The 12,237-nt window shown below is 34.4% G+C and overlaps 1 protein-coding gene across 4 annotated transcripts in view; it reads right to left on the reverse strand.

Annotated features, from left to right (window-relative positions):
- kcc (solute carrier family 12 member kcc) overlaps nucleotides 1-12,237 on the reverse strand; it is a 947,417-nt gene that overhangs the window by 24,924 nt on the left and 910,256 nt on the right. For 2 of the 4 annotated variants that reach the window (XM_068362575.1, XM_068362572.1), the window contains exon 20: nucleotides 3,979-3,999. The exons of the other annotated variants lie outside the window; for them this stretch is intronic. In XM_068362575.1, coding sequence (XP_068218676.1) covers nucleotides 3,979-3,999 — 21 coding nt within the window. The remainder of the gene's footprint in view (nucleotides 1-3,978; nucleotides 4,000-12,237) is intronic. 4 annotated transcript variants of the gene reach the window in all.

Genomic DNA, 12,237 nt, shown 5'->3' on the forward strand with positions numbered 1-12,237 from the left:
AGTCTGAATCTTTTCTAACCTCAGCTATTCAAGAGTTGGGAGCTATCATTCTGGTGAATACTAGAGAAGCCATCCTATGACTAAAACTTCAGGATTTGAATTCATAAATCTTTGATCTCTTTTTAGAATGAAGCAGTTTCATTTATTCTGGATGAATATGAATGTGAAATTAGGTATCTATTAAGTCTAAGGAAAACATCCAATCTTCTTTCCTCACTGTCACCATGACTAATGAAGGAGTGTAAATGGAGAATTTGGTGAGAACTGTATACTTTGTAGAAATCAAGACCTCCAAAACTGGTCTCCTCCACCCCTACACATACACACACATATTAGGTACTAGGAGTAAACCTGACGTAAAACCCTGGGGAAGGATCTAAAAGTGCCTCTTATTACATTTTTCTCGAGAAGTTTCATAACCTATGATTTTTAAGATAAACTTTGGCTGAATTTTTTAGACATGGAGGAGGTTCCATGTACAGCAGGAATTGAGGACCGAGGAATTTGATATCTCTTTTTACTACAGAAAGGACTCAAAGATCTGGTTGAAGGCTTCCAAACTCAAAATCTTTAAGGCAGGAGTGTCAGTGTCTCTTATGAGAGCAAGAGGTCCTAATAGGACTGTTAGGAGTAAAGTCTCAAAGGCCAATCACAGTCTCCTAAGAGTGATAACACAGATTCTTGAGAAGTAGCACCCACCAAACAGTGCGGAAAATAAGGCCTCCATGAAAATTATTTCAGATTATCACTTGTGAGATCTGGAGGCTACCTATTATTATTATCATTATTATTATTATAATTACAAGCTAAGCTATACCCTAGTTGGAAATACTTTAAGTCCAAGGGCTCCAACAGGAAAAATACCTAAACTACCACATTGTCAATCCTATCTTGATTTAAAATGGGCACCAATACAATATAGGAGAAGTAATCAAGTAAGTTTCTGCACATTAGAAACTGCTCTAACCATAGATAGCATTCTTGCTCCCTTCACTAAACCACAAAAATAACAATCACTACAGTAGTTCTAGTGACCTCACTTGAAACAATAGTTTTACCTAAACATGTTTAACATATTGAGAAACAATAAAATCTGGGTGATCTGCCAATTTTTCTGTCAAAAGAGTCAAAATGACCATTACTTTCGACTCTGCAAAAGATAAAACTCCAAAAATATCCCCTATTTTACTGACAATATAACACATTTATTTCATCCAAGTCAAAGAATCTGTAATCACGTCTTTTGCCTCATTAAAATAATGCACACTTGTGGGAGATAACGTCTTAACAGACAAAAACGTCCCTGACTGGTGATCGCCAGATGGGGGTTCGAGTCCCACTCAAACTCGTTAGTTCGTTTGGTCGTTGCAACCGCACTATCCTTGTGAGCTAAGGATGGGGGGTTTGGGGGAGCCTCCAAGTTATCTGCTAAATCATCAGCAGCCATTGCCTAGCCCTTCTTTTTCCTAACTTGGGTGGAGAGGGGGCTTGGGCCCTGATCATATGTATATATAGTCAGTCTCTAGGGCATTGTCCTGCTCGATAGGGCAATGTCACTGTCCCTTGCCTCTGCCATTCATGAACTGCCTTTAATCCTTTAAACTGGTTTATTTTCCAGCTAGGACAATTTATTAACTGTCTATGAAATAACTGGAAAAATTTGGAACTGTTAAGAAACCTCAGCATCTGACATGTTATTGAACTTAGCTGGGCCAATTTATTCTAATGCAATTCTGCAATAAGCTGTCACAACTGAAAATGGAGAACCTCGCACGAGTCAAGTCTCTTTTTCTATTCTATCTTCACCTTAAAGATTGAGATTCATAGAATCTTCCAAACTGGAATCTAAGAGCCCATGTACCTGTGCCAGCAATCAACTAGTTTTAGTAGTGGAAGTCTTAGCACCCATATCAACTCTCCTATGGAAAATACAAGATGATCTAGCTGCTGAGGCTACATGAAGCTGATCTCCACTGCCACTCAAAACATGATGCAAGCATTTCTCAACTCCAACTGAAGCTTTAAAAGATGACTTTAATAACAAAGGGTCATGATTCACAGGGACTACCTGATATGCCACTTTGTTAATATATGTAAATAATAGTTGCTTAGAGCAATTACATATTAGGATTTGACTGCCAACCAACTCTTCTATCTCAGAATCCTTGAGCAGAGAGCTGACTGGATCATAGCAATGTAGGGGCTTCGCAATAGAAGGTCATAAAGTAAATGGAGAGAGCAAGGCTTGAGAAGAGGCAAGCAACTCTATAATACGCTGTGTACCAACAGAACCATTCCTGATTGGTCCATCCAAACTGTTAGACACAACTGAGAAATTAATCTAGGATTCAAATCAAGGCTGGTTAGGCTAAACATAGCCTCTTTTGTCCTAAAGCTCGTTGGTCTTTTGAAATTACATGCTAGAAAATAATAAAAAAAAGATCTTATGAAAGCTTATTACAATCAAATCTTATATGTTCTTCAGAACAGTTTTTCAAATTAAAAGTTTGTTCCCGCTACATAGCACAAAGGGAATGAGAACTGAAAGACAAAAGGATATGAGGTATCCATGTGTAGGATTGTCATACAATGCCATATGATCTCATTACTACACTAGAAGGTCATGTCAATTACAATACAGGGAAAGAAAACAGGAAATTTATAGTTTAAGGGTTGAAGTTGACATTTAACTATATTCAAGAGAGAAGCAATATGAATGCCATGGGAGGTTCATAAAAATAATACATAGTAATCTATATAAAAAAAGAGAATAATCTTAAGAAACAAATAATACCCCAATACTACCACCACATCTCTTAGGACTAAGAAAACAATTTTCTAAAATTAATACTGCAGCAAGGTACAGTACTTCTTAGCCTATGGCTACTACTAATTATATTTAGGATAAAGTATTTTTTATTAACCCTTTCTTTGCATACTACATAGAATTCAGGCATAGGATTAGGAACAAATTATAAAATATGAGCGCTAGCTATTTTTCTTCCTCTTTAAACAAATGTTAATTTTGCCAATACAGTATTGTAACTTCTATTTTCTAAAAGCAATTTAATATACTGTAATAATTAATCAATTCTGATTGGGATATAATGCAAGTTTTGACTTTGAGATCTGGTTATGATGATAATGACAAGAAATAAATAACAATAATAGCAACAATGATAATATGAACATTTTCCTGTTAAAGCTTGGAGGGTAAAACGGTACCAAACTGCCCGACTTCTGTATAGTGAAATATATTAGTCCATCTACTGTGGTTCAATTTGTCTCTTATGAAATAAAAACTAAACACTAATATGCATTCCACAAATAACTAAAATGGTTGATTTTATCCTTCTACAGATACTGTATACTGTACAGTACTGTATACAAAAAACACTGTAAAAAAGAGAAAAGCAACCATATGACGTATTATATTATACGAAAAACATAACATTACTAGATAAATAAATAAGAATCAGTTCCTAATACTATTTCTTATTAACAAAAATAAATTTAACAAATATACATAACTTGCATAAAATAAATGTAAAAAATATGGATGCTATACTCGTGAGTCGATTATCTACGGAAGGAAACCTAAAATGTACCTCATTTTGAAAAGCTACATAAAACTTATACTATGAGTACAAATTGGCTGTTCAAGAAGTAGGTACAAAAGAATTACTTGGAAAAACTTTAAACACATCCTTCACCCAGAATCACAATACCTAACCAATAGGAAGGCATATAAATATGTAACCAAATATTAAGAAATTCTAGATAATCGGCTCGGCAAGGTGATAAAGATGCTCGATATTCACTCAAGCATTTATCCTTAAGAAAAAATTTCAAATATATAAAAATGTACCAAACCTGTAAACACTGTTAATAATGCTTTAAAGTTACTTTATTTCTATACCATTAAGCAGAAACATTTTATCTCAAATTAATAGATGGGAAATGTAGAGAATACCATACCGCTGGACAAGGTGACTCTATCTGTGGACAAAGGTAGACCTTCATGCCATTTTCAGATAATTTACACACCTTAAAACAAACCTAATCACTACTCTAAAAATCAAACAATTAATAACAGTTGAAAATCTTTAACAAGAGCATACAACTAATGCCTATCTTTAACTTTAACTTTAGTGTCTTTTTAGTTTTTGAGCTGTAGGGTAACATTATATATAAATAATGAAACTATAGTGTACTAGCATATCATTAAAATAAACAGAGTGGCTATGCCTTTACTTCACCAGGTACATTTCCAATTATCACTCTTTAACTTTAATGTAAATTCAGTCCCCATTATGGAGAAATTTACAATCAGCATATTAGAGACAAGGGGTAGGAACAATTAACTTACTGATAAAAGGCAAAGACCAAAAGGCAGATACAGCAACAGATTGCAAAAGAGTGAAAATAATGTTTGGAGCATAGTCAGTTTTCATAGCGAAGAGGGACGTTACTAGATCCAGATCGTCATAAAGGAGGAAAATTTCTGTAAAGGGACCTTCTAAAACATGAATTATCAAACCAAAAATAATTAAAAGAATTTAACACCAAAACTTGGGATTTGTAATTTTGTTATATGCTGTACTGATATGCACCAAGCTGCCATTCCAAATTCAAATGGAAATAATTTGAAACTACAAAATTTATATGCAACATTAGGTATCTTAAAATATGGAAAGCATAAATATATACACGTGATTATCGATTGTATTTCTGAATTTCAGAAACTAAATTCTAATCTGAATAATGTATATTCGTGACTAATATTCAATAGATGATAATAATAACAGATGAAACACATCTTATGCAATCAATAAAAAAAAATCTAGGCCTTCATTCACGTTGGTTCTTTGCATGGTTCTATTTTATGTAAAGAACATCTCATGAAAAACTTTTCAAGCTTCCTGAAATGGTGAGTGGTAGTAATTGCGATATATTTAATACCTACGTTTTTATAAATTGTTCAAATTTGGTTATTGTAAATTAATTACATATTCACAAAATTTTATACCACTTAGTAAATTTATTATATATCTTAGGTTATTCAAATACAAATCCACATTTATAATTTCATTTGAAAAATTTAATTAAATCAGAATTAAATTATCTGTGATATTAATAAATAAATTAGATTGTTGTTATTCCTAAAAATTATAAAAAAAACACTAATTACCATAACTGTTTAGAGCCTTATTCTTAATGTTATAGTTAAGAAAACCACTGGCTTAAATTTTTGTGTTCAAGTCCTTTGAAACAACAAGTTTCAGAGCGTAGTACTCTTGTAAATGGACTAAGAAATGTTTTAAATAAATAAAATAAACTAAGACTTCACTAATTTATGCTGTACTAATTCAAAGTACCAAATGCGATTTTCCCTGAAAGTGTATGGGAACAATTTAATCAACAACAATTCCCCTCGCCTCATTTAGAAATATCTACACTCTGATTATTAACTCACAACACATTTGTAAGTCCTAGTCAGCCTGTATATACAATATTTTAACACCCAAAATCTCCTCAACCTTATGGTTTTCGGGTTAAACAATTATTAAACAGTCTTGATATAATTAGAGGTAAGGTGCTTCCATTTAAGATATCAACCCCTCCGTGGAAATTACCAGAGATATCTTTTTGTAAACATTTTATTAGTGCTAAAAAAAACATGACTGAATTAGAAGCTAGGTTTCTTTTTATGGAACATGTTGAAGAACATAGGGAATAAACTTTTAAATATACCGATGGCTCCAAATCTGATGCTGGCATTGGATTTGGAGTATATACTAGTTCTTTTAACTGTAGAGGTGCACTTCCTCCAATATCTTCCATATTTACTGCTGAATTATATGGCATACTAACCGTGCTATTGAGAAAATAGTGTTAAAAGAGAGGGCAATTTTACCATTTATAGTGATTCAAGAAGTGTCCTTCAAGCTTTAGAAGGTTTTAATTCTAGTAACCCTTTAGTTTTAAAGATTTTATTGTGGCTTTTAATTATTAGCCTAAAAGGTATGACAGTTCAATTTTGCTGGGTTCCGGCACACGTAGGTGTGTCTGGAAATGGAAAGGCAGATTCAGTGGCAAAGAGTGCTGCAGCCGAGTTGCTACCAAGAAGGTATCCCATTCTGTAATGATTTTTTACCAGCAATTAGGAATTCTATTTATAACAATTGGCAACAGCATTAGGATAGTTTAACTGAAAATAAGATGAAAGAAATTCAATTGTTATATCCCCTTGGAGGTATAATTGGAAGCCCAGAAAATGGGAGACTACTCTTTGTCGTCTCCGCATTGGTCACACTGAGATGACACACAAGTTTCTGCGGGCTGGCCAACACCAACCATATTGCGACGACTGTTTGATACCCTTGACAGCGAGGCATTTGTTGACTGAATGCCCCATTTATAGCACAGAAAGAAATAGATATCTGTTTGAGGCTCAGGATGAGGATGGCAGGTTCAACCTTGCCAAGATCCTTGGACATGATGTGTCGTACAATGCTAGTGGCATTTTTATATTTATATCAGAAGCAGGTCTTCTTAATGCTATTTAACTTTTATAACATACTTACTTTTCTGGTTTTAATCTTTATTTATAATAAACGATATCACCGTCAATGACCTTCGATGTCAGGATGCCAGAGAACTTCAATCATTCATTCATTAGTACTTTACCTCAGCTTCCATTCCTTACTAAATATAATATTGCAGTATTTTCAACCTTTTTTCTATTACTATAATAACTATAATGAATATATTTAATCTATATCATTTCAACAATAAAAAGGAAGGTATTTACTTTGCACATACAGCACCTGATTTGCACAAGAATAATTTGTCAATACAGTAGTTACTTTAATGCTACTTGAAAGTGTTCAAGAAACTTGCGAATGAAAATGTCCATTAATTCAACCAAGAGCAATAATTTTGACCCAAAGCAAACTACAGTAATCCCTCACCAAATTGCAGTTTACCTATCGCTTCCTCAGTACATGGCAGATTTATAAATATACGTGTATTACAGTGTATGTAAATCTATATCAGACTTCTCTTTACATCATAGGTTTCCAAGGGCAGATAAGTTTTATATTTTTCATACTTTAATTATTCTTTGTTAAAAATCATTATTTTGGGTTTAAAAAATAATAAAGTAAATTACAGTAATACCGTACATACACGTGTAACTTGTGATCTCGCATAATATGCGACCCCCAAATTTTCCTCCATAAAAATGATTATCATGTATTTCGTTTATCATGAGTTAATTTTTTTAGATCAAATTATAAAAAAATAGTCTTTTCCTATACCTCTTGATCCAAATTTCTAGTTTAACAAGTTGAAAAAGCAAATCAGAATGTTAAAAGCATTCTTAGTAACCCATACTGCTATAAGGAACTGAAAAAAATAAACTAAAGATGTTTTGCTGCCATTTCAAGTTCTGTATGATAGTACTGTAATCAATTTCACCCCTGCGGTATGAAAGCTAAAGTCCACAGTGGTGGCTTGGAATATTCATCCTTCCCAGTAGAAATGGTAGTAAATCACGGTTATATTCTGGCCCGTCCCTTTTAATCTGTTCATCTCCTGAATAATGACTTTACTGAAGAAATAAATACTTAAGGGAAGATGGGGCCCAAACTGAATACTGAACAAATGGTAGCCTATTCAGTATAAAAAAAAATTACATTCCTAAATCAATCCGTGAGCATCTTCACTATTAATAATGAACAAATGAAGGCGAGGCAATTTTTCTAATACCACGCTGGTGGCTTTTATCATCCATTACTGAGATAAACGATGATGTGCTGGAGAAAATAAAGTGTTTCTTGTGCTTTTGGCTGGCTGAGTACCAGGGTTTGTCAGACCGAACACCCAAAACTAACCACTAAAATCCAAGTACAGTATATAAAGTAAAAGTGTGTGCATCTCAATCATCCTCTATGATGTATAAAATGTGATGCAGAGGATTGGACTTTATATTAATGCAATATCTAGTAAACCTAAGATTTTCATATTTCCTGTTTGCAGACAATTAGGAGCATCTGAAAAGAACGCAGTACGCAAAAAAATTCTGAAAGAAACAGGATGCACAAGCATAAAGGCCATGCTTACCAACCATTTACTACAGTATGTTGGTTTGGTCATATAACCCATATACCTGAAGAACAGTTCCTAAAATAAATTTTATACAAACAAATAACACTTGATCACTGAAGATCTAGCGCCCCTAGGAAGAGATACTAAGAAAAGTTGTCAACATAAGCAAAATGCAAAACTCCACTATTTAATTTGGAAACCATTGACTGCAACCTTATGGTCTGGAAAACCAAGTGTTAACAATGAGGCCACTTCAGGTTGTATAGCACATCTCACTTTAAAAAGGCAGCATACCAGACAACGTGTCTCAGTGGCACCAAATCCTCATCTGAGGGGTCCCAACATTAGACAAGGTATGCAACTCTGGGATTACCCTGGTGACCCATAGCAATGTACTGTACAAAGACAAATGTAGTAGCAGCACCACATCTCAGAACTAATCACACTACATTCATCATCTACCAAGGAATTTAAAATGTCGTCACCAGTTATGATATGTGTGTATGATGTATTGTAGATAAATCTCACAGACACTATGAAATAGATTTGCTTTATTTTTCGGGTTGGTCAACAGTTTGCCTTCTCTAGTTGATGAAAAAGGCATAGCAAATGTAATAAATCTCCAGATTCAGAATTGTAATTTGGCTTTATGACAAGATCAGCTAATGTATTGACAAGTATTTCTATGAACTTTCCCCGGGGTTTATACTACTTCTCTCTGGAAGCTGAGTTTTACCGGCATTTACCCCTAAAACTAAAAAAAACTTATCTTTCCTTTCAATGAGACAGTCATGTCTCTAGTAAAGTAATGAGACATTTTGTCAAGTTAATGGCAAACAAGTTTTAGTAGTGATGAGCTTCAGGAGCCCTTAACTTCTTCAGCTTTGTGAAATCTTATGGCAAATATTCCTTCAATTAAAGGAGTAATTTGAACTAACCTGTACTATTTCAAACCCTAACCTGACTTCCTAAGTCGGGTCTAGTGTTCCATTCAGTAGGGTTTCTGTAGATTCATAATCCTCTCAAAAACCCTTCAATTCTTTATTTACTTTAGACCCTTCTGCTACAGAACCCTTGCAATCCCTCAATTCACTCTTAGACAAGTAGATTGCAATGCAAAAGACAGAGTTGGTAGCCTGGATCTTAATTGTACATCCCTACACTTTCCAAGTAGCACTCTAAAACAACCTCGTATTTCATATGTATATGGCATGTAATATTGTATGCCTAAAGGCCTGTCCACACGAGTGGGCCTGATCGATATGCTCCGGGTTTGACGGGCAAATTCTGGCGGGCTTACCCATGAATGTTGTCCACACGGGGGAATCGATGGAGAGGTGGGCGTGCCTGGCAATGCCAGTAGTGTATTCAGTGCAGTACAATAAACATGGTGCCTACCGCAAAGAAGATATTGTGTACCATGATAATTGCTGTGTGAGAGATGAAAAGGAATAAAAAGAAGAGAATTTGGTGCAAAGAATGGCTCAGTAAAAGAATATATAAGCATCGTTCGCTTTCAAAATCGGCCACTAGTTCAATGTGGGTTAACTCTAACGTAGTAAATATATGGGGTAATACCTCAACTGCCAATATGAGTCCCTTGAAAAGAAAATATGCAGCAGCTTCCGTGCAAAGATGTAAACAAATAGGAAAACCATCAAGTCATGTCTTGGTTCATCTATCTAATCTGGAAGATAAGGAAGAGTAGAACACAAAGGAAGACCTTGGCTATCATGAGGTATAGTATTTCTTTTTCAGTATGGAAATTATTGTTGATGAAATCCCCTGATAACTTGCTCAAATTAAGTTCTGATGCCATTTATTCTTGAAAAGTCTTTAGATCTCTCTTCCAAGAAGATTTATAACACCTCAATTCTCATATTTTGTTTTGGATGGAATTAATAATTATCTCAAATGCAAAGAAAGACTGTCAATTCTAGTTCTTATTTTGTGTTGAAGCCTTCTAAACCCCAGTTGTTCACCATGATTCGACAGGTAATAAGTACAGAATTTCAACACTAGCTGAATGAACTGGGTAGCTCCATTCTGGCTCTAAATGGTTCACATATCTGTAGCTTCTGTTACCAGAGTGTCTGAGAAGGTTACCAAACAAAGCAATCTTCTTGAACAACCAGTTTCCGAGGCAATTCATCCAAACTCACCCATGCTACACCTAACCACATGGAAACTATCCACCATGTTCTAACAAACGAGCATTTTTGCGGGCCTCTATAGTAGTGTGTCTATCATACATTTAAAAAGACAGTCTACCAATTATCTGTATCCAAAACAATGGAATGTTTACTTTGAATTGGTGCAAATCTAGAAATTTCCTAGTTTGGCTAATACAGTACAGTACTGTATTGTTAAAGTCTTAACACTTTAAATTTCAGGTCTTTAAAGGTTGTGGTAGCCTACTGGAAACATCCCCGTCTTGCAATCTGTTAGATGGGAGTTATAGCCCCGCTCAAGCTCTAGTTTTTGGTAGTGTTTACAACCTCACTGTCCTTGTGAGCTAGGGAGGGGAGGTTAAGGGGAGCCTGTAAGTCCACCAACCGTGACCAAGTTGTGGAATGATTTTCCTAATCGGGTAGTTGAATCAGTAGAACTTTAAAAGTTCAAACTTGCAGCAAATGTTTTTTTATGTTGAACAGGCTTACGTAAGTCCTTTTATAGTTTATAAATCAAATATCTGTTTTAATGTTGTTAATGTTTTTAAAATACTTTATTGTAATTTTCATTACTTCTTATAACATTTATTTATTTCCTTATTTCCTTTCCTCACTCGGCTACTTTTCCCTGTTGGAGCACTTGGGCTTATAGCATCTTGCTTTTCCAACTAGGGTTGTAGCTTAGCTAATAATAATAATAATAATAATATTATTATTATTATTATTATTATTATTATTATTATTAAGTCATCAGCAGCCATTGCCTAGCCCTTCCTGGTCCTAGCTTAGTGGAGAGGGGTCTTGCCTCTGCCACTCATGAGTGACCATTAAACCATTATCGTGGATGTGTTTACAGCTTTTAATATTAAAAGATCTTGTGTACTCAGGTATATTTTTTCTTAACTTGGATGAAGCTTTACATATTTAAAATGTTCAAGTTATAAATTTTTGGAAAATCTTTTGATCAAAGATGTCACAACCAACCCATTTTTCTTGTTGGAACTATCATCACCTAAACACACAAATGACCTACAGGCACTAACTTTAAAGTTTGCTCCAATTCTTTCAAATCCTCTCATTGGAAAAGGATGTGATCATTATATCAGAAAATATTTTTCCTTGTTCGGCAAGAGCCATTCTGCATTATTTGGACAATACTAAGAACATTACAGGTAGTTTTCCTAATTTTTTTTTGTTGGAATAAAACTCCAAATCGTCCTTCATCCAAAATTGCAGTCTTTACTTCTTGAAAGCTTGGTCCTTCATCCAAAATTGCAGTCTTTACTTCTTGAAAGCTTGGGCAGGGAAATTCACAAAAAGAATTATTTCAAGTCTAATGAAAGCCTTGAAGGTTACGGTTCATGATATTATAAATTCAGCTACAATCATTTTTACAGAAATCTTTCTTTGGAAAGGGTTTTGGTGGCAGCTCAATGGCGTAATGAGCCAATTTTCACTAAACTTCATCTTAATGAATCCTAGTTTGGCTTTCAAGATTGCTGGAGTTTAGGTCCTATAGTGGCTGCTGGTGATGTTTTAGTTAATTTATACTTTTCTTAATTCAAAGAATTCTTTTAGTTAAAAAGTGTTGCCATTATACAAATAGGTACCGGTGGTTACGAAACAACTTAGTCCTGCGTTTCAAAATTATTTAGAAATGGTTTATTACCAATAAGCTAGACTACACGTGATTCTAGAATACTAATTATTTTTATAATTTTAAAACTATATAAATGGTGTCTCTACTTCTTTGGCAAGTCACTTCCGTCAGTGTGGGAATCACTCCTTGAGCATAAGAGGAAGTTCAGGGAAATAAACAGAATTTTAACAAGATGATTTGTTATTTCTATACTCATCTGATGTTCACATACATGCCCACCTTCCTCCCTACTGATTTGTGGTGTCAAGATAATAGGGAATAATTTTGACTTTGAGACTGAAAAGACAAATGATG

The sequence above is a fragment of the Palaemon carinicauda genome, chromosome 39 (assembly GCF_036898095.1).
Source record: "Palaemon carinicauda isolate YSFRI2023 chromosome 39, ASM3689809v2, whole genome shotgun sequence".
Lineage (NCBI taxonomy): Eukaryota > Metazoa > Arthropoda > Malacostraca > Decapoda > Palaemonidae > Palaemon > Palaemon carinicauda.